This window comes from Orbicella franksi, chromosome 2 (assembly GCF_964199315.1).
Source record: "Orbicella franksi chromosome 2, jaOrbFran1.1, whole genome shotgun sequence".
NCBI classification, from domain to species: domain Eukaryota; kingdom Metazoa; phylum Cnidaria; class Anthozoa; order Scleractinia; family Merulinidae; genus Orbicella; species Orbicella franksi.
This window is the reverse complement of record NC_138146.1, coordinates 24178974-24204123: the sequence shown is the minus strand read 5'-3', so window position 1 is coordinate 24204123 and position 25150 is coordinate 24178974. Positions and strand designations below refer to the sequence as shown.

Genomic DNA, 25150 nt, shown 5'->3' with positions numbered 1-25150 from the left:
CCCCTATATGTCAGACGCCCCTATTTGTCAGATGCCCCTATATGTCATGTGCCCCTATATGTCAGACGCCCCTATTTGTCAGATGCCCCTAATTGTCAGATGCCCCTATATGTCAGATGCCCCTATATGTCAGACGCCCCTATATGTCGGATGCCCCTATTTGTTAGATCTCCCTATATGTCAGACGACCCTATTATTCAGATGCCCCTATATGTCATGTGCCCCTATATGTCAGACGCCTCTATTTGTCAGGTGCCCCTATATGTCATGTGCCCCTATATGTCAGACGCCCTGATATGTCAGACGCCCCTATTTGTCAGATGCCCCTAATTGTCAGATGCCCCTATATGTCAGATGCCCTTATATGTCATGTGCCCCTAGATGTCAGATGCCCCTATATGTCAGATGCCCCTATATGTCATCTGCCCCTATATGTCAGACGCCGCGATATGTCAGATGCCCCTATATGTCAGACGACCCTATTTGTCAGATGTCCCTAATTGTCAGATGACCTTATATGTCAGATGCCCCTATATGTCAGATGCCCCTATTTGTCAGATGCCCCTATTTGTCAGATGCCCCTATATGTCAGATGCCCCTATATGTCAGATGCCCCTATATGTCATGTACCCCTATATGTCAGGTGCGTGAAGTATACAAGAGAAATGCCAAAACATTAATATATGCTTTTTGCCGTAAATGGGAATTATTAATATCTCCAATCTTACCTCTTTAAATACGTGTACGTAAAACAAAACTTGAGAGCCAGGCATAAGAGACGGTTAATTTAAATCTGTTTACACTTCAACCAGCGTATTTTGATGGCAGTGGAGCGTGACACGGAGTTACGATCGCGTTTGTCAAAAAATATATAACTATCTCAAGTTATTTAGCCTTTTTAGAATTTAGAGCAGTAGGAAAAGTGCTTAATTGTGAATGGTCGTTTTTTCAATACAGATAATCAATAGCCTAGATAGCGAAAATAAGCCGCGTAATATTTCCGGCCGCCATATTGGTTGACCACGAAAGTAATCCAACACGGCTTTTCCATACTGTGAACTCCTTAATTTCGTGCGAAACATTTCTACGAATGTCTTAAGTCTGGGAGAACGCAAAGACCTAACACTAACAAAAATAATGATCTTCTTTATCTATTTCTTGACTTTACTCACTAGTACTGTATGGTGTTGTATTTTTTTTTTTTAACCGCGCGGCCATGGGCCGAGCGCGGTTCATGGTTTACCCGTGGTTTTTTTTTTTTAACCGCGCGGCCATGGGCCGAGCGCGGTTCATGGTTTACCCGAGGGTTTTTTTTTTAACCGCGCGGCCATGGGCCGAGCGCGGTTCATGGTTTACCCGTGGTTTTTTTTTCGTTTTGTATGCGACCAGAGCCAAGCTTTCACTCGGCCAAATTTTGAGTCACGCAACCTGTGATGTTTACTCGCCAAAAGCTGTTGAAACATCAATAAATCTCATCTCCGATACTGACTTTCGCGGGAAAAAAATTAAAAACCCAGCGTTCGTCAAAAATTATATGTTTTCAGCAGAAAATTCGCTCGGAACATATACATATTTATATTCGTTTGAATCATCGATGAAATGACCTTTTTCGGATATTTTTTCCTTCGGGGTCAACAAAAACCTCCGATTACAAAATCACGCCGAACCCACATGTTGCAAAAATATCTCTTCAAAACCCTGACTTCGAAGCGATATAACAATTCAGCGTTAATAGCTAGCACACATCGGCAGGCGGTAAATCTATTCCTTAACAATCCAGCTTTATCGTGTTAAAATTTCAGCGAAATCGAACAAAACCAGAATTAATTCGAATTTTTTTGTGACCTCACTTCCCAGACTTGACCTAACAAAGGAAGCAACGGTCGCCCATAGCAACCGAAAAACACGAACATCAGAAAGCCGAACGTTTCGGCCAAAAATCTCCAGAATTATCGCCTGAGAGTTTAAACTTGAATGGGAACATCTTTTTCGAACCTTTTTCAACTGATTTAGACGAAAGACTGGCCTCGGCGGGCTACAAGAAAGACCAAGAGAAAAACAGAACAAAACAGGAGAACAAGCCGATAATATTTCATCGCATGGCTTTCGGCACGAAAACGAAAATAAAGCTTACTTCTGGATAAATTCAGCCTTAGAAGCCAGCAACCGGCCCCAAATTACTTTCTGTATCCTTACAAATGTCCTGATTTCCATCTCCGAAAGATTTTGCCCCAATTTTGAGCAAATAAACATTTCGCCGGCGGCGACCGCCATTACGGTGGCTTGCATACTAAATTAGCTAACTTAACAAAATTCTCCCGAGGCGGGGGATACGACAAATTTGGTGAGAATCAAAAGTAACGCCAATTTTCTGTCACGTTTTCAATCTGTGGTCACTGGAGTGACCAAAATCGATACATCGGTCGGGATAGGGTTTTTTTATGACTTGTGTGACTACTTTGCTAGCCCTTTACTCGTGGAAAACACCAATTAAATTTAATCATGACTTTTAAGAAAGAAAGCTGTTGTTAATAGTGTTATTATTGTGTCGTTGATATCGTTCATGCCCATACATATCCCGAAGAAAGTTCTAGATTAAGACCATTAAGTCATCGGAGATTTGTCAACGGCTACCACTGATGGTGCAATAATACAGTTTGTGTTGATCAAGTGATGTGATGTCTACAGTAAGAAAAGAATCATCAATGACTGCTTTGGAATGTGCACTGCGTTCCGACGGTAGTGCTAAGCGAACAGTTAAATTTTAAAAGCGCGGTTATAAGATCTAACAGATCTTCTTGTTAACCGCGCGGCCATGGGCCGAGCGCGGTTCATGGTTTACCCGTGGTTTTTTTTTTTTCGACTTCGGTGCGAGCAGACCCAAGCTTCCACTCGGCCAAATTTGGAGTCACGCAACCTGTGATGTTTACTCGCCAAAGGCTGTTGAAACAAAAAAATCTCATCTTTCGCGGGAATAAATTAAAAACCCAGCGCTCGTCAAAAATTATATTTTTTCACCAGAAATTTAGCTCGGAACATATGCATATTTATATTTGTTTGAATCGTCGATGAAATGACCTTTTCCGGATATTTTTTCCTTCGGGGTCAACCGAAACCTCAGATTACAAAATCACGCCGAACCCACATGTTGCAAAAAAATCTCTTCAAAACCCTGACTTCGAAGCGATATAACACTTCAGCGTTAATAGCTAGCACACATCGGCAGGCGGTAAATCTATTCCTTAACAATCCAGCTTTATCGTGTTAAAATTTCAGCGAAATCGAACAAAACCAGAATTAATTAGAATTTTTTTGTGACCTCACTTCCCAGACTTGTCCTAACAAAGGAAGCAACGGTCGCCCATAGCAACCGAAAAACACCAACATAACAAAGCCGACGTTTCGGCCAAAAAACTCCACAATTATCGCCTGAGAGTTTAAACTTGAATGGGAACATCTTTTTCGAACCTTTTTCAACTGATTTAGACGAAAGACTGGCCTCGGCGGGCTACAAAAACGACAAAGAGAAAAAACAGAACAAGACAGCAGAACAAGCCGATAATATTTCATCGCATGGCTTTCGACACGAAAACGAAAATACAGCTTACTTCTGGATAAATTCAGCCTTAGAAGCCAGCAACCGGTCCCAAATTACTTTCTGTATCCTTACAAATGTCCTGATTTCCATCTCCGAAAGATTTTGCTCCAATTTTGAGCAAATAAACATTTCGCCGGCGGCGACCGCCATTACGGTGGCTTGCATACTAAATTAGCTAACTTAACAAAATTCTCCCGAGGCGGGGGATACGACAAATTTGGTGAGAATCAAAAGTAACGCCAATTTTCTGTCACGTTTTCAATCTGTGGTCACTGGAGTGACCAAAATCGATACATCGGTCGGGATAGGGTTTTTTTATGACTTGTGTGACTACTTTGCTAGCCCTTTACTCGTGGAAAACACCAATTAAATTTAATCATGACTTTTAAGAAAGAAAGCTGTTGTTAATAGTGTTATTATTGTGTCGTTGATATCGTTCATGCCCATACATATCCCGAAGAAAGTTCTAGATTAAGACCATTAAGTCATCGGAGATTTGTCAAAGGCTACCACTGATGGTGCAATAATACAGTTTGTGTTGATCAAGTGATATGATGTCTACAGTAAGAAAAGAATCATCAATAACTGCTTTGGAATGTGCACTGCGTTCCGACGGTAGTGCTAAGCGAACAGTTAAATTTTAAAAGCGCGGTTATAAGATCTAACAGATCTTCTTGTTTTTTTCGACTTCGGTGCGAGCAGACCCAAGCTTCCACTCGGCCAAATTTTGAGTCACGCAACCTGTGATGTTTACTCGCCAAAAGCTGTCGAAACAATAAATCTCATCTTTCGCGGGAATAAATTAAAAACCCAGCGCTCGTCAAAAATTATATTTTTTCACCAGAAATTTAGCTCGGAACATATACATATTTATATTTGTTTGAATCGTCGATGAAATGACCTTTTCCGGATATTTTTTCCTTCGGGGTCAACCGAAACCTCAGATTACAAAATCACGCCGAACCCACGTGTTGCAAAAAAATCTCTTCAAAACCCTGACTTCGAAGCGATATAACACTTCAGCGTTAATAGCTACCACACATCGGCGGGCGGTAAATCTATTCCTTAACAATCCAGCTTTATCGTGTTAAAATTTCAGCGAAATCGAACAAAACCAGAATTAATTCGAATTTTTTTGTGACCTCACTTCCCAGACTTGTCCTAACAAAGGAAGCAACGGTCGCCCATAGCAACCGAAAAACACGAACATAACAAAGCCGACGTTTCGGCCAAAAAACTCCACAATTATCGCCTGAGAGTTTAAACTTGAATGGGAACATCTTTTTCGAACCTTTTTCAACTGATTTAGACGAAAGACTGGCCTCGGCGGGCTACAAAAACGACAAAGAGAAAAAACAGAACAAGACAGCAGAACAAGCCGATAATATTTCATCGCATGGCTTTCGACACGAAAACGAAAATACAGCTTACTTCTGGATAAATTCAGCCTTAGAAGCCAGCAACCGGCCCCAAATTACTTTCTGTATCCTTACAAATGTCCTGATTTCCATCTCCGAAAGATTTTGCCCCAATTTTGAGCAAATAAACATTTCGCCGGCGGCGACCGCCATTACGGTGGCTTGCATACTAAATTAGCTAACTTAACAAAATTCTCCCGAGGCGGGGGATACGACAAATTTGGTGAGAATCAAAAGTAACGCCAATTTTCTGTCACGTTTTCAATCTGTGGTCACTGGAGTGACAAAAATCGATACATCGGTCGGGATAGGGTTTTTTTATGACTTGTGTGACTACTTTGCTAGCCCTTTACTCGTGGAAAACACCAATTAAATTTAATCATGACTTTTAAGAAAGAAAGCTGTTGTTAATAGTGTTATTATTGTGTCGTTGATATCGTTCATGCCCATACATATCCCGAAGAAAGTTCTAGATTAAGACCATTAAGTCATCGGAGATTTGTCAACGGCTACCACTGATGGTGCAATAATACAGTTTGTGTTGATCAAGTGATGTGATGTCTACAGTAAGAAAAGAATCATCAATGACTGCTTTGGAATGTGCACTGCGTTCCGACGGTAGTGCTAAGCAAACAGTTAAATTTTAAAAGCACGGTTATAAGATCTAACAGATCTTCTTGTTCGACTTCTGTGCGAGCAGACCCAAGCTTCCACTCGGCCAAATTTTGAGTCACGCAACCTGTGATGTTTACTCGGAAAAAGCTGTTGAAACATTAATAAATCTCATCTTTCGTGGGAAACAATTAAAAACCCAGCGCTCGTCAAAAATTATATTTTTTCACCAGAAATTTAGCTCGGAACATATACATATTTATATTCCTTTGAATCCTCGATGAAATGACCTTTTCCGGATATTTTTTCCTTCGGGGTCAACCGAAACCTCCCATTACAAAATCACGCCGAACCCACATGTTGGAAAAAAATCTCTTCAAAACCCTGACTTCGAAGCGATATAACACTTCAGCGTTAATAGCTACCACACATCGGCAGACGGTAAATCTATTCCTTAACAATCCAGCTTTATCGTGTTAAAATTTCAGCGAAATCGAACAAAACCAGAATTAATTAGAATTTTTTTGTGACCTCACTCCCTAGACTTGACCTAACAAAGGAAGCAACGGTCGCCCATAGCAACCGAAAAACACGAACATAACAAAGCTGACGTTTCGGCCAAAAACCTCCAGAAGTATCGGCTGAGAGCTTAAACTTGAATGGGAACATCTTTTTCGAACTTTTTTCAACTGATTTAGACGAAATACTGGCCTCGACGGGCTACAAAAAATACCAAGAGAAAAACAGAACAAGACAGCAGAACAAGCCGATAATATTTCATCGCATGGCTTTCGGCACGAAAACGAAAATACAGCTTACTTCTGGATAAATTCAGCCTTAGAAGCCAGCAACCGGTCCCAAATTACTTTCTGTATCCTTACAAATGTCTTGACTTCCATCTCCGAAAGATTTTGCCCCAATTTTGAGCAAATAAACATTTCGTCGACGGTGACCGCCATTACGGTGGCTTGCATACTAAATTAGCTAACTTGACAAAATCCTCCCGTGGGGGCGATATGACGAAAAGAGCTGAAAAATGGCCTGTAACTGGCTAATGATGAGATCATCCCACTGTCTAAATTTGGTGAGAATCAAAAGTAACGTCAATTTTCTGTCACGTTTTCAATCTGTGGTCACTGGAGTGACAAAAATCGATACATTGGTCGGGATAGAGTTTTATTATTAAATTATATGACTTGTGTGACTACTTTGCTAGCCCTTTACTCGTGGAAAACACCAATTAAATTTAATCATGACTTTTAAGAAAGAAAGCTGTTGTTGATAGTGTTATTATCGTGTCATTTATATCGTTCATGCCCATACATATCCCGAAGAAAGTTCTACAAAGATTAAGACCATTAGGTCATCGGAGATTTGTCAATGGCTACCACTGATGGTGCAATAATACAGTTTGTGTTCATCAAGTGATGTGATGTCTACAGTAAGAAAAGAATCATCAATGACCGCTTTGGAATGTGCACTGCGTTCCGACGGTAGTGCTAAGCAAACAATTAAATTTTAAAAGCGCGGTTATAAGATCTAACAGATCTTCTTGTTTTTATTGCGTGACATTGAAAACGGTCAGTATTGTATATTTCCCGTCATAGATACGATGCAGATTCCTTCGCAATAACGGCTGCGAAAGAGACTACGCGATAAATTAATCAATTTTGAAAACATGAAGCATTTCTGAATTCACCGAAACCTAACAGCCCAGATCCGCGCGTGGCTTAAGTTGTTTGGATCAATTCTGTAACAACTTCAGAAACAGATCGTCCCATTCAAATTAAAGTTTACTGAACTTGAGTCGCAATACATGTAGGAGACTTCAGCCATTTATAGATCTCTTAATAATTACGAAATCCTGAAAAATGCTCCGCATTATTCATGCTAAAACTTAGAAAATCTGTGGATCTAGTGAATCTAGATTTCTTGACACCTCCATTCTTCGAACCTCAGCTCAGCGAACCGATTTATTATTAGTCTTTTCCTTCCTCTAATAGTCGCTACTGACTAGAAGTCAAAAGCTGTCATTTTAACACAAACCATTTATTGGTAGTGTGACACATTAACCATGCAGAGGTAATGATAAACTTTTGGTATTTTGATATAGCGCCCCTATATGTCAGACGCCCCTATATGTCAGACGCCCCTATTTGTCAGGTAGCGTTACCAACCTTAGTGAGAAGAGACAAGCTGGATGGCATGCTGAAGGTCAGTATCCCACATTCCTACATCTCTCGTTGAAGATTGTTGTTTTCAGTAAGATACAGTACATATTTATTGGTACTTTGGGGTCATCAGTCTCTTTCTCTTTGGTGAGTGCTTTTAAAACGCCCAGTAAAAACTTGATTCACGGCATGGAAGCTTATGTCTCGCTGGATCGAAATTCGAGCAAGATTTTTAAGTTCTAGTCCTCTTTAAAAGTAATTAAATCAATTATTCAAATCCAAGCCATCAGAGGGAATCTGCCATTGAAGCTGCCCTAAGTTAAGAACCGGTTTAAGGACCTTCCCCTTTGAAAATCGTGGGGGTGTTCTTTGAGGCAACACAGGTCCCATTTATATGGTCTCGGGTACCCGAGATAACCCTCCCCCTGGCCTGAGGCAACTTTATCAAGTGTTTGTATGTGAAAATGTAGCCCCTGTAGGCCAAGTAAAAGTTGACCCTGCATGATTATTCATAACTCTTATTGAATAATCAAATGTGCAACTATCCCTCTTTGTTTAAGTTTCCCTTAGTCATTTGACCACAGTGGGTTTTGCTGAGTTAATTTTCTCCTCTTTGATACAAATTGCTGCTATAAATCTTAAATCTAGGCATTACATGACACTCGCCATGTCGAGAGTTGTTCCAGTGAGGCAAGCCAAAGTGTTTATGTATACTCAAAGAAAAGTTGTTGGTTACTTCAGCTGCCAAGGCAAGTCAACTTGCCCACCTGAATTGTCTCGCCCCCAAGTCTGGTTCGTCATCCTCGTGTAAACGGTTGGTTGAATTTTGCAAAGAAATAAGTGAAAAGTTAGCTCTGCCAGGGTAACTCGGGGAAAGGGTTGTCTCTGGTACACAAGAGCCATTCTATTTTCTTTCCATTTTCCCTCTTCCTCTTCCAACTGATTATGCAAAATATCCTGTCCAAAATCTTTATGGGTACTAGTAGTGGTGTTTGAGAGTGTCATCTTTATCACCACTGTGGAATGTACCTCACCATACAGCCACCCCCGTTAACACAGCCACCTTGTTATTATGGCCACTCTATTCTGGCTCAAACAAAAGCTCAGTCGGTCATTTTCGTATTTATTAATTATACAGTCAGATTTTTGTGGCCTGTTGGTGACCAGATTAACAGAATTCTGGCACATTGTAGGAGTAATTTGTATACAATTTACAGCAAGCAACAGGCATCATTTTGTTAGTGAAGTCCCATGCATTTATGTAACTCTTGATTATTTTGAGATTTTATCTTTATTATGTCATCAAGGCAATAATATTTTGATTCCTGCTCCAGCGGGAGGGAGGGCAGGAACTCTCCTGTATGTGCTATATATAGCTATGTGCAGTCCCAAAGGGTATGGTTATTCAGCCGTTTTGGTCATAAATACTCTAGGGTAAGGCTTTTGCCCTCTAGTCTTTAATTTGGTATGTTTTTTAGAATAAGCTACCTCAATTTTTATCATTATTGATAAGACCATCAACAAAAGTCCTTCAAAACTTATGTTTAGGGCAACTGTAGCAGTCGCAACAGTCATAAATGGGGTAGGGAAAATTGCAGATTATGGTCATAAATACGTTAAGGGTTTAACTTTTGTGAAGAGGGCTGCACTGACCCCGACCCAATTTTTCTGGGATGCACCAAACACATTTTCTTAGCAGTTACTACAGTCTTGCTTTAGTAAATCAAAATAGTACTTGCTGCCAGGTACTTTATAAAAGTATAACCCCTCCAGAAGCCTTCACAAAGTACATGTAATATCAGGTGCTGACAATTTTTTTTTGCGGCTGATTAAAATTTTGTATTAAATTGTACTGAACTGGTGCAGATTTAATATACATTATATTTTGTCACGCTTAGTTCACTTATATATTTTAAGACTACGCAGCAGCAACTAGTACCTCTTATATGACCATGCAGTATAAACAGTATATTCCAAACAAAAAAAAAAGTACATGTATATGTATTACTATCCTGCCTGGAAGAGTGTGTAGAGAGAGCACACAGTGCAGTGCCCTACTGTATGTCTTTTGTTAGGTATAATAATCTTAAATTTAGAAGACTCATATTGATCTTTTAAAATTCACAAAAAAGTTGATTTCTTGACAGCTCTCGTTTAGCTTTGTCACTTCAGAATAAATTAGCAGTTTGGTATGTTGTAGCATAGAACTTTAATTAATTAAGTTATTGCACTGGTATCACAGAGGTCATGGGTTGGAATCCAGTTCACACCTAATTTTTTTTTCAGGCTATAATTTCACCTTTGCTTAGTTGTGTACAGTTGCAATGATCAATCATGTGTTTATGAGTTGATCAATGTATATATGTCCCACTGACTTATACTTTAACATTATTTTTATCTTAAAGTTTGTTTATTTGTTTTATTGTGTGGTTCTAGAAAATATCCATACCCACCCCAAGGAGATTATTGGAAATTCCAGGGATGGGGAGGGTCTCAAAAGCCAAACTTTTTAAAGAAAAGTGTTAATAAAAATTGGAATTTCCATGGGGATGGGACGGGGAGATCTCTGTTTAATAAATACATAAATAATATGTACAGACCCATTATCTGATGTGAAGACTGTGCAACAAATCCTGGCCAACGAGTTGCCAAGGTGTAGCATCCTTCTTAAAGTACCAAATTAAAGAAGATCAGCATGTTAGATGGGAGAGGGGAATTTTTCAAAATATCATAAACTAAATATATATATATTTTCCAAACTCAATCATGTTAGTAGTGTTAGTGTTAGTGTCTTTATTTATTTATTTATTTATTTATTTATTTATGAATGCCTGTAAAGGGATAGTCATACATTCTTGCAAATATTCAGGAAGTCTCCCATATGCCATTTAGATCATCGGCCAGTCCCCCAGGAAAGTTATGAAATTTATTGTCCAAGTAAACTACTGAACCATGGGCTCCAGTGGGGACAGTGCTATTACGATGCAATTTGCAGATGTGCTACATAATATGAGCTCAACAGTTTTGTTACCATGGCAACAGACTGCATTGCAGACCTTCCCTGATATTCTAGGCTTTTCTGGCCACCTCGTGGCCTTGATTAATGTAAATTTTCAAGCTGAAAATCACTGCATTATTGAAATTGGGTTAGAGGGGACTGGAAAAGATTGAGTTGCCAATTGGGAACATATTGTTATAGCCATATTAGTGTGTTGCCTGTAGAACTATAAGGCTACCAAGTTTCAATGATCTCTGCTGTATATATGGTCTGCACTTGATGTAATATTGGGTTTGGTGTATGACATCATCAGTCCTCTCATTTGCATATATTTTACACATTTTGAACTTAAATATCTCCAGAACTAATGCAGATATTTGCAAAGGTAAACAGCATTTGTAATCTATAGTGGAATTCTATTTGATACTGATCTCCTAAAAATTCTGAATCAAGGGGTAAAAATTTGATGATAGTAGCATGCTAAATCATTGAGTTGAATTTATGCTGCTGACATTTACATGTACTGTAAGGTGTTGAGAGAATTTTGGAGGGGAATTTGGTGTGTTTATTGAATTGCCAGAGGTTGGTTGGCTGGTTTTGTTATTGCTTTGTCATTATCTTCCATGTGTTTTTTTTTTAAAGCAGAATGGTTGGTGGCAAAAGCAAAACTGGCAATATTCTCACTTACCTGTGTTTCAAAAGTCATGTTTTTCGGTTTTTGTGGTCAATCTATTAGTAGCTGCACTACTAATTAATAACTAACTAATAACTAACTAACTAATTAAATTACAATAGAAAAGATGTGATATTAATTATGTAAGTTATACTTTGGTATCGTTCATACCAAAATTATCGTAATTTTCTGGTTCAATGTTTGCCTCTGCATTGATTTCATTAAACTACTGTAGTTTATTTTTTAACCAAATTTAATTCTGTCAAAAGGGAGGTGGGAATCTGAGAGCAATAGTGAACTAGACCAACAAATATACAGAAATCTGCCACCATTGCTTTCATGGCTGAGTGGAGATCAATCTAAGTTAGACCAAAATTAGAAAAAAAATTACTGATTTATTGGAGGGTTGAAATGGGATCCTGGCTATGGGAGAGTAGGAATCGGGGCTGAGGGGGGTGGGTGGTGTGCTTGTGAATTTAAGAACCTCTCTGAAAGTGAAAACAAACTGTAGGTTTGAAAAGTTTAAAGCGGAGGTAAAAATTATACTTTAATATATCTTGTTTATTAAGGTGGTGATGAGCAAATACCCACTTAGGGTGAGTCATTGAAACAATGACATAATTTATGTTTGTCTTTTCTTAGGTGGTTACCTCCTGGCATATACACCCCACACAGGCATACAATGCTATGATTTAGATGATGTAACCTGCTTTCCCATGTTTAACATACACGTAAGAGTATCAGTGGACCAGTGTACAAGTGTGATTTCTCTACTGATAATGAGAATTATAATAAAGCTACAAAGCCACTCTGGTGTGATTTATTTAATTATTCCTTAACAGTAAAGTGAACCAGTTAAACCAAAGGTTGCACTCTGTAAGATCAAGTGTACAAAAATTAAATAGAAAATTTCACTACATCAATTTTATTAATTAAGTAAACTTCTCTGCAAAATATATTTGGTATGTTGTTGTACTGGTAAGAATATAATTTGGAAATTTTTTATGGGAAATGTTTCCATTTAAAAATGTAGCTCAGATGCCACAACTATAGTTCTCCTTTCTGTGGTGTTTTCTTTTGTGGTAAATTGTGAAAACAAATTATGTTGACCTACATGTAAGTTAAAAAAATATACAAGTAGTAGCTCTTCTGAAAAAAAAAGTTAATTTGTTGTTGTTTCTTCCTGTTCATTTTTTCGTTGAACATTTTTATTTTCCTAATAAGTAGTTTAGCTAGCCATAAAAATGTTTTGTTGTCTCTGAGACCATTTTCAAGGTAAAAAAGTGATTTGTATATAAAATTTGAATTTTTTTTTGGGGGGGGGGTGCGGGGGAGGTGGGGACCTTTTCAGAATTTCCCTACAAGATCACAAGGTACAAGAGAAGGGGCAAAAATAGAATTTTAAGTGTTAAAACATGTTTTCATTATCAGTTTGGGCCTCTCTGTGAAGCTGCATAGTATACTTGGGGATCATGTTATACCCATTTTAATTCAAAATACAAATGGAAACTTGCATTGACAATCACTTAATCTCTTGGCACTGTTTTGTTTTTTAATAATTGCCTTTTTTCACAAAACAATAATTTGAACATCTTTGTTTCACAAGCTGGGAGAGGGGGGGGGGGGAAGGGGTATTCTACAAAGTTTTAAATGGAAAGGCCTTATCTCAAGGTCCATTACCCCTTACCCTATTGTATACATTTGTACCATTTTGATAGAAATTATGGCACGTCTTTTGGCGACCTTACATTGCAAAAGGGTAAATGTACCCCTTTAACAAACCTATTTAAGAATACTGTATCCCTTTTCTATTCCTTGGAAAGAAGTTAATAAATAATATTATAGAATCTCTTCATTCTGGCTGAGGAGAGTAAATGAGAGCTTTTCAACAACATTTTAGAACCAGAAGAATGGAATCCCTAAATGACAGCTTTTCCTACCCTTTCATACACCTCAACTTGTGAAATCCCTATCATTTTATACCTGAGGCCTGAAAAAGGTACTCATCCTGAGCTGAGCCTCCCCATATAGGTCATTACAGAGAGCCTTCCCACATACACAAGTCAGGAACTCTTGGCAAGTACTGTAAGTAGAAGCTGGCTTTAAGACTGGTCTGAGCCAGCTTCGTCAGTTTTTTAGCACAAACTTGTTGCTCTCCGTCAATTTCTAGTACAAAACCTTTTGTTTGCTGATCTGGTCCAAGTTCACAGACACTAGCATCACTCTCACGACACTGACTCTATCAATGTCACTCACAGTCTGATTCTTCAGTTTCACTGCACCATGCTTCATCATCACTCATCATTGTTAGACTTGAGTTCATTAGCTTGTAAAATTCACCAGCCTGGCAGTGTCACTGTTGCTATTGCCTGTTCCCAGACTTCCTTTTATGGCTTGGTGTAGGGGCATGAAATTTCACTACTGTTTACGAACAATTTGTTTAGATGGCATATTGAAAGAGTGATGAATCACTGAAAATTGTCAGTATTGCTAGTGTTCTCTCATTTTCTTAGGGATTGAAATATCTTGATGTGAGATTACAAAGAGAAAGCACACAAATATAATGCACAATTTTTTAGTAACCTTTGAAAATGGGTTGCCAATATGACAGGGATTAATAGGTGAGGAACTTAGTCTGCAAACAGGGCAAATGAGAGGGTTTGAAGAAATTAAAGGTGCATGCTTGACCTCGGTGGGTGGGGGGGGGGGGTAATTGGAACTTAGCACTGCTGACGTCTAACACTGTTGAAACGGAAAAATAAATTTGATTATAAATGAGAAAAAACTACCACATGTCCAAATTACTTAATCGTCGTTAATCCTCTTGCTTTTTTTAAAGGGGTTCAAGGCCTGCCTGTAACGAAGCGTTTATCAATTAAGGGATTGCCGTTAGGGAAAACATATCTTGTTTAAGGTTCTTAACCAATCGTAACATATTTTATGGCATCAGTTTGAGTCATGAGCAAACACATGAGTTTGTGTTAGTGTCGATCGGCAAGAAAGTTCTGCAAAGCGCGTTATGTGTGTGGGTCTATTCTTGCAGTGATACGATTAACAGCACTCAAGTACTCTCGAGTGTTTGGCAACAGTAAATTTTAAAAAATGCGCTTCTGTTAATAAGGTTCCCCCATGTCTAGAAACCTGTCATTGTGCATTTTTCTTAGTGTGATGCCTACCTAAGAGAATAGGATATTTGAATTGAGTGCAACTTACCTAGAATTCACTATTTTCCACACAAACGATGACTCCTGTGGAATTCCGCGAGGAAGAAATGGCGACATTTCGTAAAAAACACGTCTTCAAAACAGGGTGTTTTTGAATAAATCATTACCCTTTCCTTCAAACAAATTGATATGACGAGGAAGAAGACAAAATTTTGTTTATCGTGGCCAAATAAAACGTTAAAAATATCCGGCCGATTACAAAATATTGCCATTTTACTTACTGAGAGAACGATTATGCCATGTTTAAATTTGATTTTGCCGCTCAGCGCTCTTTTTTACCGGATGTGACGTCATTTTTTGTTGGATGATTCAGATACACAAAAAGTGCCAGGCGTCGCAGAGTGTTCTCCCCCGCCCCTGGGTCCGCCATATTTGCATTCGGTGTATTAAGTAACAGACGGACGAGGACTGTCAGATCTTTTGAAAGGTTTTGGATCATAAAATAATAAGCAGTCACTCCTTACGTCAAATAGAAGGTAAAACAGAAACGACATGAAAAAATGGGGAGATGTAAGTCATGTTCCCACTCTTTATTCGTTTGTCTAACTTCTTTTTTTGCAAGGGTGGAGAGGGATGTTTCTGGTTTTAATAATGCTTTATTTACCTTTGTGCGTAACCCTGGAGCCCACCAGTAAGCACGACGCTTTGAAGCTTTGAAAGTAAGCAAGGCTCGTTACGGCTGTCTGCCACAGCGCGATAAAGTATTGACGGGGTAGGGGCAGTATTACAGTAAACTGGACATTTTCATGCCAGTAACTAAGCCATGAATAGCTTTGGTTCTGTATTATATGTCAATTTTCCATCGAAGCTTGTTTGATCTTTGGCGCTGAAGGCTCGTATTTGATAACAAAAGACAAAATGTTTTTGCGAGGTTTATTTCCCTGTTTAAGCGCTAAAGACCTTTCCGTGAATTTTATTTCTGATAGCACTTTATCAGATTGTGTGGATAACCTCTTGCCAGAAAGCGTGTTTTAAAATTTGACTTGTTTTCCTCAAAGGAAGGTCTTGAGGAATTTGTTCTTGGGAGTCTTAGGGCTTCACCCTTCACGAATCCTATGTTAACACTTCAGTGGCGGGTGACGCGAAGTTTAATAGGTATACTGAAAAGTCTCCGTTGGCTTGAAATGAGTTTTTATGTCAAGGATTGACTGTTGATTGAATGTTTCGTCCTTTTATTTTACCGTGTCCAGAAATATAGCTCCGGTGTCTGAGATTTCTGCAGCGAATTTAATTGTAGGGTAACTTGAGTTAGCTTGTTCGATGAAGTGTTCGACATCTCTTTTACTGAGGTTCCACAATGAGTATACGTCATTAATATAGATCACTGTAACTCTATCGACTTAGCTACGACGAAAACTATGATAAAGGCGAGTTCTTCAGGAATCTTCCTCGTAGTTTCGATCTGTCAAGGCTAAAACGCTTTCCGCCACTGAAGCTTGCTGTTCACGTGATTATTAGAAAGGTTCCTGATTTGAGGTAGTTAAACTCGCCGTCTTCGAAACAACTATATTTCGACTCTTTGCTTGGTGTACAGTACCACTTCACCACTGCTTGCAAATCAAACAAAATTAATTTCCAACCCCTCGCTAAAAAAAAAAAAAGCTCGTAGATTTTGTCGGTGGTCTTCGAATTTCAGTAAATTTCGCAGTTTTCGTAAATTTGGTAATTTTCGCAGTTTTCGTAACTGTGGACGGGCCTTCCTTGCAACCCTTTGAATAAATTTCGTAGATTTTGTCGATGGTCTTGCGAATGGCACACAACAACAGGCGAAATGCGGCTCTTTTTATGCAACATTGCTCAAATCACTGAACAGTGAAGATGGCAATTTTTAAAGCTTCCTCGTCTTGATAGTCGTCCAAATATGAAAAGTCAAACGCATTTATCTCTTCGCGAGAACGAACAGAAAAAACGAGTCCTACAAATGTTGCGTAGCAATCGAAAAGAATTCCCACCATTACAAGCCGCTACAAAGCAAGGAACTTGCTCTCTTGAAAGATGGAAGGGTCCTAAACAAAGTCAGGAAGAAACACACGTTTATTCTGGCATGCACAGAATTGGATCAATATGGCGCGAAGGTGATTCGCCTAAGAATGCGATTACTAAAGATAAACCCACGGCTGCCAAGATGCTCCGACGACCTGTGCAGTTACTTCGCAGACGGCTGAAACCGTGTAAGGTGTATCAACACGGTGATGGCCAAATATCCTATGAAGAGCTGCTTTCCTTCGAACAAAGCCTGGATCAGTTGCGCACGTTCACGGAAAGAGATAAAATCACTTTCCGTGAACGTGCGCAGGGAAACAGATAAAATCAGGATATTGGGCCGAGTGATGGCGGAGTAGGAGCACGCTAAAAGCCGTCCGCCTTCCAAAAGCTTTTCATAGTCGAAAAATTGTCTAACCTTATCAGAAAACGCAGAAATAGATCGTCTACAAGTTCTGGAGACGAGACTTCGCCTTTGCATGAAGCAAAAAAACTCAGAGATCTTGCAGAAACAGCAGACGAGAACACAAACAGCGACTACGAGGCAAACGACGAAATCATGGAGGCTCTCAGCAAAATCGAACAATTTGGAGAACAACTGAACTCCATCATCGCGAGACTGAGTAAGCTTGATTCAATTGAAAACTGGGTCAGAAATATTGAAACCAATTTGGCGAACCTCAAAGCAAGAACGGCCAAGCTTGAAGAGTTTGAAGCAACGGCTTAAAACGATATAGCAGAATTAAAGAAGTCTTGCAGTTTCAATGGCGACAAGTGTAAGGAACATCGAGATACGTTAAAGAAGCAGATGGGGGAGCAAATAAAAGAATAACCTCTCTGACTGAGAGCGAGAGAAAGCTCACCGACCAAATAAACGACATCACCTCCAAGAACCTCTACCTTGAAGCTTATTCCAGGAGAGAGAATATCAAATTTTTCAATATCCCAGAAGTACGAGAAGAAGATACCGAAGAAGTGTTAAGAAATTTTATGGAACGAGATCTTGGCTACCACAACGCCCGCAGCGTTGAAATTCAACGTGTACACCGTCTAACAACCCGACGGAATATATAGCGACACAGCTCCACGTCCTATAATTGCCAGACTTCTTCGATATAAAGATGTCGAGGAAATTTTCTCTTTGGGCCGGCGACTAGAAGAGATTGATTTCCAAATGTTTCGCGATCTTCCATTGGAAATCATCAAGCGCCGGAAAGATCAAATGGCAGTTTTCAAAGAAGCACGACGACAAGGCATGAGGGCATCTTTCAGCAAGAGCCAGCCCGACAAGTTGTTTATCAATGGCAAATTCTGGCCTCCGGGCAAACTTATAGATGCAGCAGAAGAGGCAGATGAGTAACTGTGTTTACTAGTTATACCTCAGAACTTTACTTTCTCTATTTATAAATCTTAGGTGGCGGGCGGCTTAGCTGTCCGACAATAATTACTCGATCTGGTTTTCACATTTCGAGCCTGCTAGTCACTTGAACCCCAAACTGATTAGGATTTTTTATATCTTTGTTTATGCTTTATTTTTTCTATTACTTGCTTAAATACTCGCGCTTTAGTATGTTTATATGTAACCGTTTGTGTTTTCATGTCACCAGCTTGCTCTTCGTATTATTACAATGCTGTTTTGTCGACTACCTCGCTAAAAATATTTCTACATTTTTCGCTTACAATTTCTTTCAAAGCTTAAAAAATACAAATTCTGAACTGTATGCAAAACATTTTCGTCTGGCCATAACGCTGTTATTGTCGAATCAAGCAGTGCAGATATCCATTGTATCTCCTATTATTTCAATACAAAACAGATAACAATACTATCATGGTAGCTTCTCTCAATGTACGGGGCCTTGGGAATAACGCTAAAAGAAGAGAAACTTTTAATTGGCTCAGATCTAAAAAATATTCGATTCACATGTTGCAAGAAGTACATTGTTCGCAAGAAAATTCTCACCTATGGGCTACTGAATGGGGTTGCAAAAGCCTTTTCAGCTCTTTTTCTAGCAGCAAAGCTGGCGTAAGCATTCTTTTTAATAATAATTTCGATCTTCAAATTATGAAAACCTATATCGATGATTCAGGGCGCTTTATCTTGTGTGACTTAAAAACAAATGGAAAAAGTATAACCTTAACAAATATCTACGCTCCAAACGAAGATGATCCTGCTTTCTTTAAAAATCTCCTTGATCACCTTCAAGATTTCGAAGGAGACGAAATCATCATTGGAGGCGATTTCAATCTCGTTCTTAATGTAGAGAAAGATAAAAAAGGGGGCCTGTCCAAAACACATCACAACGCGCAAACAACCATCCTTGAGATATGCGATAACCTCGATCTTGTTGATGCCTGAAGAATATTGAACCCCGAAGAAAGAAGGTATACTTGGCACCAAACACAGCCTACTGTCCACTGTAGACTAGATTTCTTCTTAACAAGTCAGAGTTTGCTGGGCAGCATTATCTCCGCAAACATTCTACCGGGCTTTAAGACAGACCGCTCAATGATCACATTAAATATATCTCTTCACTCAAACCCAAGAGGGCCTGGTTTTTGGAAACTCAACACATCCCTTCTGGCCGATAAGGATTACATTGACTTCATAAGGTTAACTATCCATGAAACACAGAACGAATACGAAAACGATCGATGAATCAATAAACCCTGCGCTTCTTTGGGATATGATCAAACTTAAAACTCGGGAGAAATCTCTTAGCTCAGTTTGCTGCTGCCAAAAAGCGTAAAACTTTGCATAAACAGCATGAGTTAGAAGAAAAAATTGCCTTACTAGAAAAAGAACTGGAACAGCCGGCTGCCGTCAGCAAAACGCAAAAAACAAATAAAACAGAACAACTTGAGTTATTCAAAAGTGAATTAGAAGAGATTATCAAAGTACGTACCCAAGGGGCAATCTTGAGATGTAAAATTAAATGGTACAATGAAAGCGAAAAAAACAACAAATATTTTCTAAATCTTGAGAAAAGACACTTCAAAATGAGTACAATAAGCCAGCTTAAAAGCACTGATCAAGAATTTGTCACATCTGACAAAGAAATCCTTGCTGAATGTGAAACCTTTTATAAAGAACTCTACACATCCCAAAAAAATGTGATACCAACAGAAAACGATCTTTTTCAACCTGAAAATGACACGGTTCTGGACAACAACGAGGTAATGAGTTGCGAAGGACATTTAACAGAACAAGAGTGCCTAAAAGCTTTAAGAAGCATGGATCGGGAGAAAACCCCTGGAACTGATGGACTCCCGGCTGAGTTCTACAAATTTTTTTGGAAAGACTTGTCTCCTCTTCTAATAAGTGCACTCAACTATTCATATGATGAAGGAAGCCTTTCGATCACACAGAGACACGGAATCATTAAACTCATACCAAAAAAGGACGCAGAACCGCACTTAATTAAAAACTGGCGGCCACTAACTCTTCTCAACTGCGACTACAAAATAGCTGCGAAAGCTATCCCAAACCGAATAAAATCTGTTATCCCAAAACTTATCAATAACGACCAGACCGGTTTCCTAAAAGGACGATTTATTGGAGAAAACATTAGATTAATAGATAACATTATGAACTACGCTTCTCAAAAAAACATCCCAGGGCTACTGCTTTTTATAGATTTTGAAAAGGCATTTGACTCGCTGGAATGGTCCTTCATTGAGCGCACGCTCCAGTATTTTGGATTTGGCTCTTCTTTGATAAGCTGGTTTCAAACATTTTACAAGAACATCGAAAGCTGTGTCCTAAACAATGGCTGGGCGAGTTGTTTTTTTCAACTACAAAGAAGTGTTAGGCAAGGTTGCCCTCTTTCGCCGTACCTATTTATATTATCTGCTGAAATCTTAGCTAAAGCAGCCAGATCGAACAAGAACATTAAAGGAATATCTGTAAACAATTCAGAAATTAAAATTAGCCAGTATGCAGATGACACAACCTTCATTCTTAACGGCACTAGCGAGTCATTATCCGTCACACTTCAGACGATCGAAACTTTCGGCAGTATGTCTGGCCTCAGACTCAACAGTAAAAAGACCGAAGCTCTATGGATTGGATCAATGGTGGGAAATAAGGAAAAACGTTTTCCCGAGAAGAACTTTAAATGGCCGGAAAGCAAAGTAAAGGTCCTTGGTGTCTGGCTTTCTACCGATCCCAATATCACATTAAATATAAACTATAGAGAAAAAGCGGACAAAATTAAAAACATCTTAAGCAATTGGAAATATCGCCGGCTAACATTACTCGGCAAAATCCAAGTTATTAAAAGCTTAGCAGCATCTCAACTTACGTATATTTTAGCTCCGCTGGCGACAAATTATAAAACTATCAAAGAAATAAACAACCTTTTCTACAGCTTTCTTTGGGAAAATAAGGGCGATAAGATTAAGCGAAGTGTCATGATAAACGACTATAAAAACGGAGAGTTAAAAATGGTTGACATTGCTTCGTTTACCAAATCGCTCACGACTGCTTGGATTAAAAAATACCTTGACGATTCTAACCGCGGAAAATGGAAAGATTTGTTTGAACTTGAACTTAGGAAATATGGCGGCAAACTAGTCTTTACATGTAATTTAAACAAGCTTGACACTTCAAAGTTGATATCGGTCCAAGACCCTTTTCTACAAGAAATTTTAGAAATATGGTCAGAGGTTAACTTTGATGATAAAATCGAAACCGAGCAGCAATTTCTTGAACAACACATATGGCATAATTCGCTAATTAGGATCGAAAACAGACCGGTCTTCTACAAACATCTTTTCCTGAATGGAATCACTAAGGTAGCCCAGTTAATGACGGACTCGCACAGTTTTCTCCCCCTTGCAGATTTTATCAGCACTTACAATATAGGAATACAACCCATTAAGTATTTCGGCCTTATTTCTGCCCTTCGGCACCATTATAACACTAACTTTCTCGGTGAAGAACCTAGTAGCACAGACACTCCCGATACCTTCTCCGAGACTTTCATTAAGAACGATAAAGCAAACAGAGTTGTATACCAGAAGCTCCTCTCTTTCAAAAGCACCGTTCCTTTTAAAAGCCAAGAGAAATGGAATGACAGCATTAAATCTGATGAAAGATGTTCTGCTGACTGGACTAGCGCCTAGTGTGGCAGCTAGGTGCACAAAAAGCACAAAACTCGTAAACTTTCAATTCAGATTCCTTCATCGTATTTTACCGACGAACCTTTTCTTAACAAAAATTGATATAAAGCAGGACCCGAACTGCTCCTTTTGTACCAACCATCCCGAAAACCTGATCCACCTCTTCTGGAACTGTACAATAGTAGCCACCTTCTGGGAAAATTTGACTGAAAAACTTAAGCAGGTCAATCTAATGACGATAGACTATTCAAAAGACACCGCCATATATCTGGGTCTGAGACCGGACACCTCTAAGTTTTCACATCAACTAAATTTATGCTATCTTCTGGCAAGATATTACATATGGAGCTGCAGGGTCAGCAAGAAGATCCCGATTTTAACAACTTTTCTTGTGTACCTAAAATCGCAGTTTCGCATAGAGTCCAACAACCTCGATGCAGTTTCTAAGAAATGGAATCCTTTACTTCCACTTCTCAACATCACGGTACCATAAAAGCCATCTATCTACTTTCTGCAAGCGAACCAAGGCCAAAGTGCAATTGAGAGTTAGACATACCACCAACTTTTTTAATTTAAATTACTTATCTCGGAAATCTTTCTGCACTGCTTATTTCTTAATTGTATCTATGATTAATGATTAATGATTAGTAATTGTTGTTAATAAAATTACTATATCAAGTACGTAGTTATTGGATAATAATATTTAAAAAAACTAAAAACCGGGCAGAGGAGTCGCCTTTTTTTTCTTTCTTTTTATTTATGTATTGTTACCACTAGTTTTTATCGTTTGTTGTTAAACCTGTTTTAGGTATTTTAATGTAAGTACTAGAATTATGTAGCTTTTTTCCTCTACGGTTATTTTGTATGTTATCCTGTATGTGAACAAATAAAAAAAATAAAAAAATAAAAAAAAAGAGATAAAATCATGGAACTGAGAGATTTTAATGGGGAAAAAATCGATCCTAAAACGACTGGAAACATTGATATAACGTCTTACATCGCCACGTTTGAAGTTCAAAGGAAAGCAAATGGTAATAAACGCGCTTCCAAGGAAAAAACGGGCCCTGACGAAAAGACAGATGTGTGTGTTCGAAGGCGTTTTTACAAGGTTTTAGACCACCATTTTTATCACTACTATCGCAACACTCACCCCGAGCGAAGAATGGCTATTTGTGAAGAAATTGAATGCACTATTGTTGTTGACGACCTAGCTCTGACGTGTGTTAGGGAACATTTAACCCTTCAAGATGACATGAATACATGGATGCTATAAATCTTGGACACTTTTATGATGTTGTTTTTACATAAGAAAAAGCGTTCATTTTCAAGCTTTAGAAACAGACAGGAAATGAGCTCGCAGCTTGTTCAGACTCAGTCATAAGAACCTTTCGCAGGTGTGATCAATTATTTTTCTGTTTATTCAGTTGTAAAAACAAAACAAAAAGACCTGAGTTTTCGATAATTTGGTCGTAGTTAGACGAGGTTTAAGGTACAAAATTAAATTAAACTTTATTTTGTGAAGGTTCCTATTACAGTTATTCAAATCTACTGGTTTGAATTGTAGATAACACTCGCTCCAGTAAGTTCTAAATACGTCAGTGATTGCCAAAGTAGCAAACCAGACGAGAAATGTTAAAGAAGTCACATTGAAGAGGTAAGGAATCATTAAGCACTGCAAGTGACGACAGTGTTTCGTTTCTTGTTAGTGGTGGCCGGCGGGGGCAATATAACCTAAACTTGTGATCCGCGCTTTTTTTTTTTTTTTTTTGTCTGTTTTGTTTTCCTCCGGGAGGTCACTTTTTTGTAATAACTGCACAAATAGATAAAACGGAGATTTTATTCAAAGAGAAATTATCTTAAGTTTCTTATCTTTCATCTCTAGGTGTATTCCTCTATACTTGATTAATTAAGTGATATTTTAGAGAACGAAGCTTACGTTTTGTCAATCGCTTCAGGTGAACGAAGTATTATTTTAATAGTACTGTAATAATAATAATGTACATTTTTAAAGGGCACTTTTCTCAACGCCATGCGCCTAACAGCAAATAACTAACTAAATAAAATAGAACAAATAACTAACTAAATTTTGCGATACTGGACCTAAAATTGACAGTTAAAGGCACAGTGTCCCTCCTGATTATCGAAAGTTGGCCTTTTTTAATATCGATATCATATTGCCAAATGCTACCAATGATACAAATAAATTGGATAAAAAGATCCTACACAGTAAAATTGAAAAGAACCAGCTTTTGAGGAAAGAAGCGCAGCATCTCAAGTATGGAAGTGGATAACAGTTCATCATTTTGATTTTGTGACAGGATGGCCAGAGATCAAAATTGACAGGCTGGTGGAAAATTTCGTTTTGGTTGGTTTGTTTGTGTTTGTTTTCGTTTCATCATCCTCGGCGTTTTCTTCTTTATTTTGCAAGATAATATTAGCAAACTCACAGCGGTAGTTATTAAAACACGATCATCCCGGACAATGTCATTTCAAAAGCGTGTTCTAAGTCATATCAAACACATCACTAGTCTGTTGCCGCACAAGAAAAAGTACAATGTACCGTGCATTATATTAGGTCTCGTCCACACTACGGCGGAGATATTTGAAAACACAGCTTTATTTCTACAGTTAGGCCTACAGTCCACACTAATCCGTCACCCAAAGAGAGCTTTTCAAAACGTTCTTCAAACCGGAGAAATTTGAAAACCAAGGTTTGTGTTTTAGTGTGGAAGAAAAACATTTTGAAAACACGATGACGAGAAGATAATCATGTGATTTCCCTGGTCGGGTTTTCCTCAAACACAAATCTAAAATTACCGCTGATTGTTACGTTTTTAAATTCCTCCGAAGAAGTGTGAACGGGGCCTTAAGTACAGCCATTTTCTGGCCAATTCTCAGCTATCAGGTTTTCCGTGACTCCATTCATACCCTCCTACACCGCCTAAGGTATCATTGGCCACTTCGAGACTTTACACCAATAAATACACTAAGAGCTAGTAAATCACATCATCTGATAAAAACTTTTCAAAATCCTGGATACTAGAAAATGATTCTGAGCCTTTTTTCTTCTGTGTGACCGTCTATCAAGAGCTAAGTCTTTAAAGTTGATACCAACTATAATTTCACAAAAGCTAAATGTTTCGAGTTTCATGTCAGAACCAAGTACTCAATGGCGGACTCAGGTGGCGGGTGGGGGGAGGGTGGAGGTAATGTTCAGACTTTCGGCATCGAGTTGTTATAACCACAAGTTAGACGGACAAGGTGTCTCTCGGTCAGGCGGAAGAGTTAAGAATGTTAACTATCCACACCTTTTACTGAACATGAAGTATCATACCTTATAAGGCTATTTATC

General features: G+C 38.7%; 2 protein-coding genes across 3 annotated transcripts in view; one reads left to right on the top strand and one right to left on the bottom strand.

Moving 5' to 3' along the window:
* Window positions 1–25150, bottom strand: part of LOC145478802 (uncharacterized) — a 210952-nt gene that overhangs the window by 113944 nt on the left and 71858 nt on the right. The gene's annotated exons all lie outside the window — the stretch shown is intronic.
* Window positions 22634–25150, top strand: part of LOC145478848 (uncharacterized) — a 38076-nt gene continuing 35559 nt past the window's right edge. Inside the window, exons 1-2 of one of the 2 annotated variants that reach the window (XM_081457031.1) lie at window positions 22634–24710; window positions 24745–25112. In XM_081457031.1, coding sequence (XP_081313157.1) covers window positions 22724–23071 — 348 coding nt within the window. In that variant the 5' untranslated portion in view covers window positions 22634–22723 and the 3' untranslated portion in view covers window positions 23072–24710; window positions 24745–25112. Of the gene's footprint in view, window positions 24711–24744; window positions 25113–25150 lie in introns of those variants that run through there. The other variant, XM_081457032.1, reaches the window with a different exon arrangement.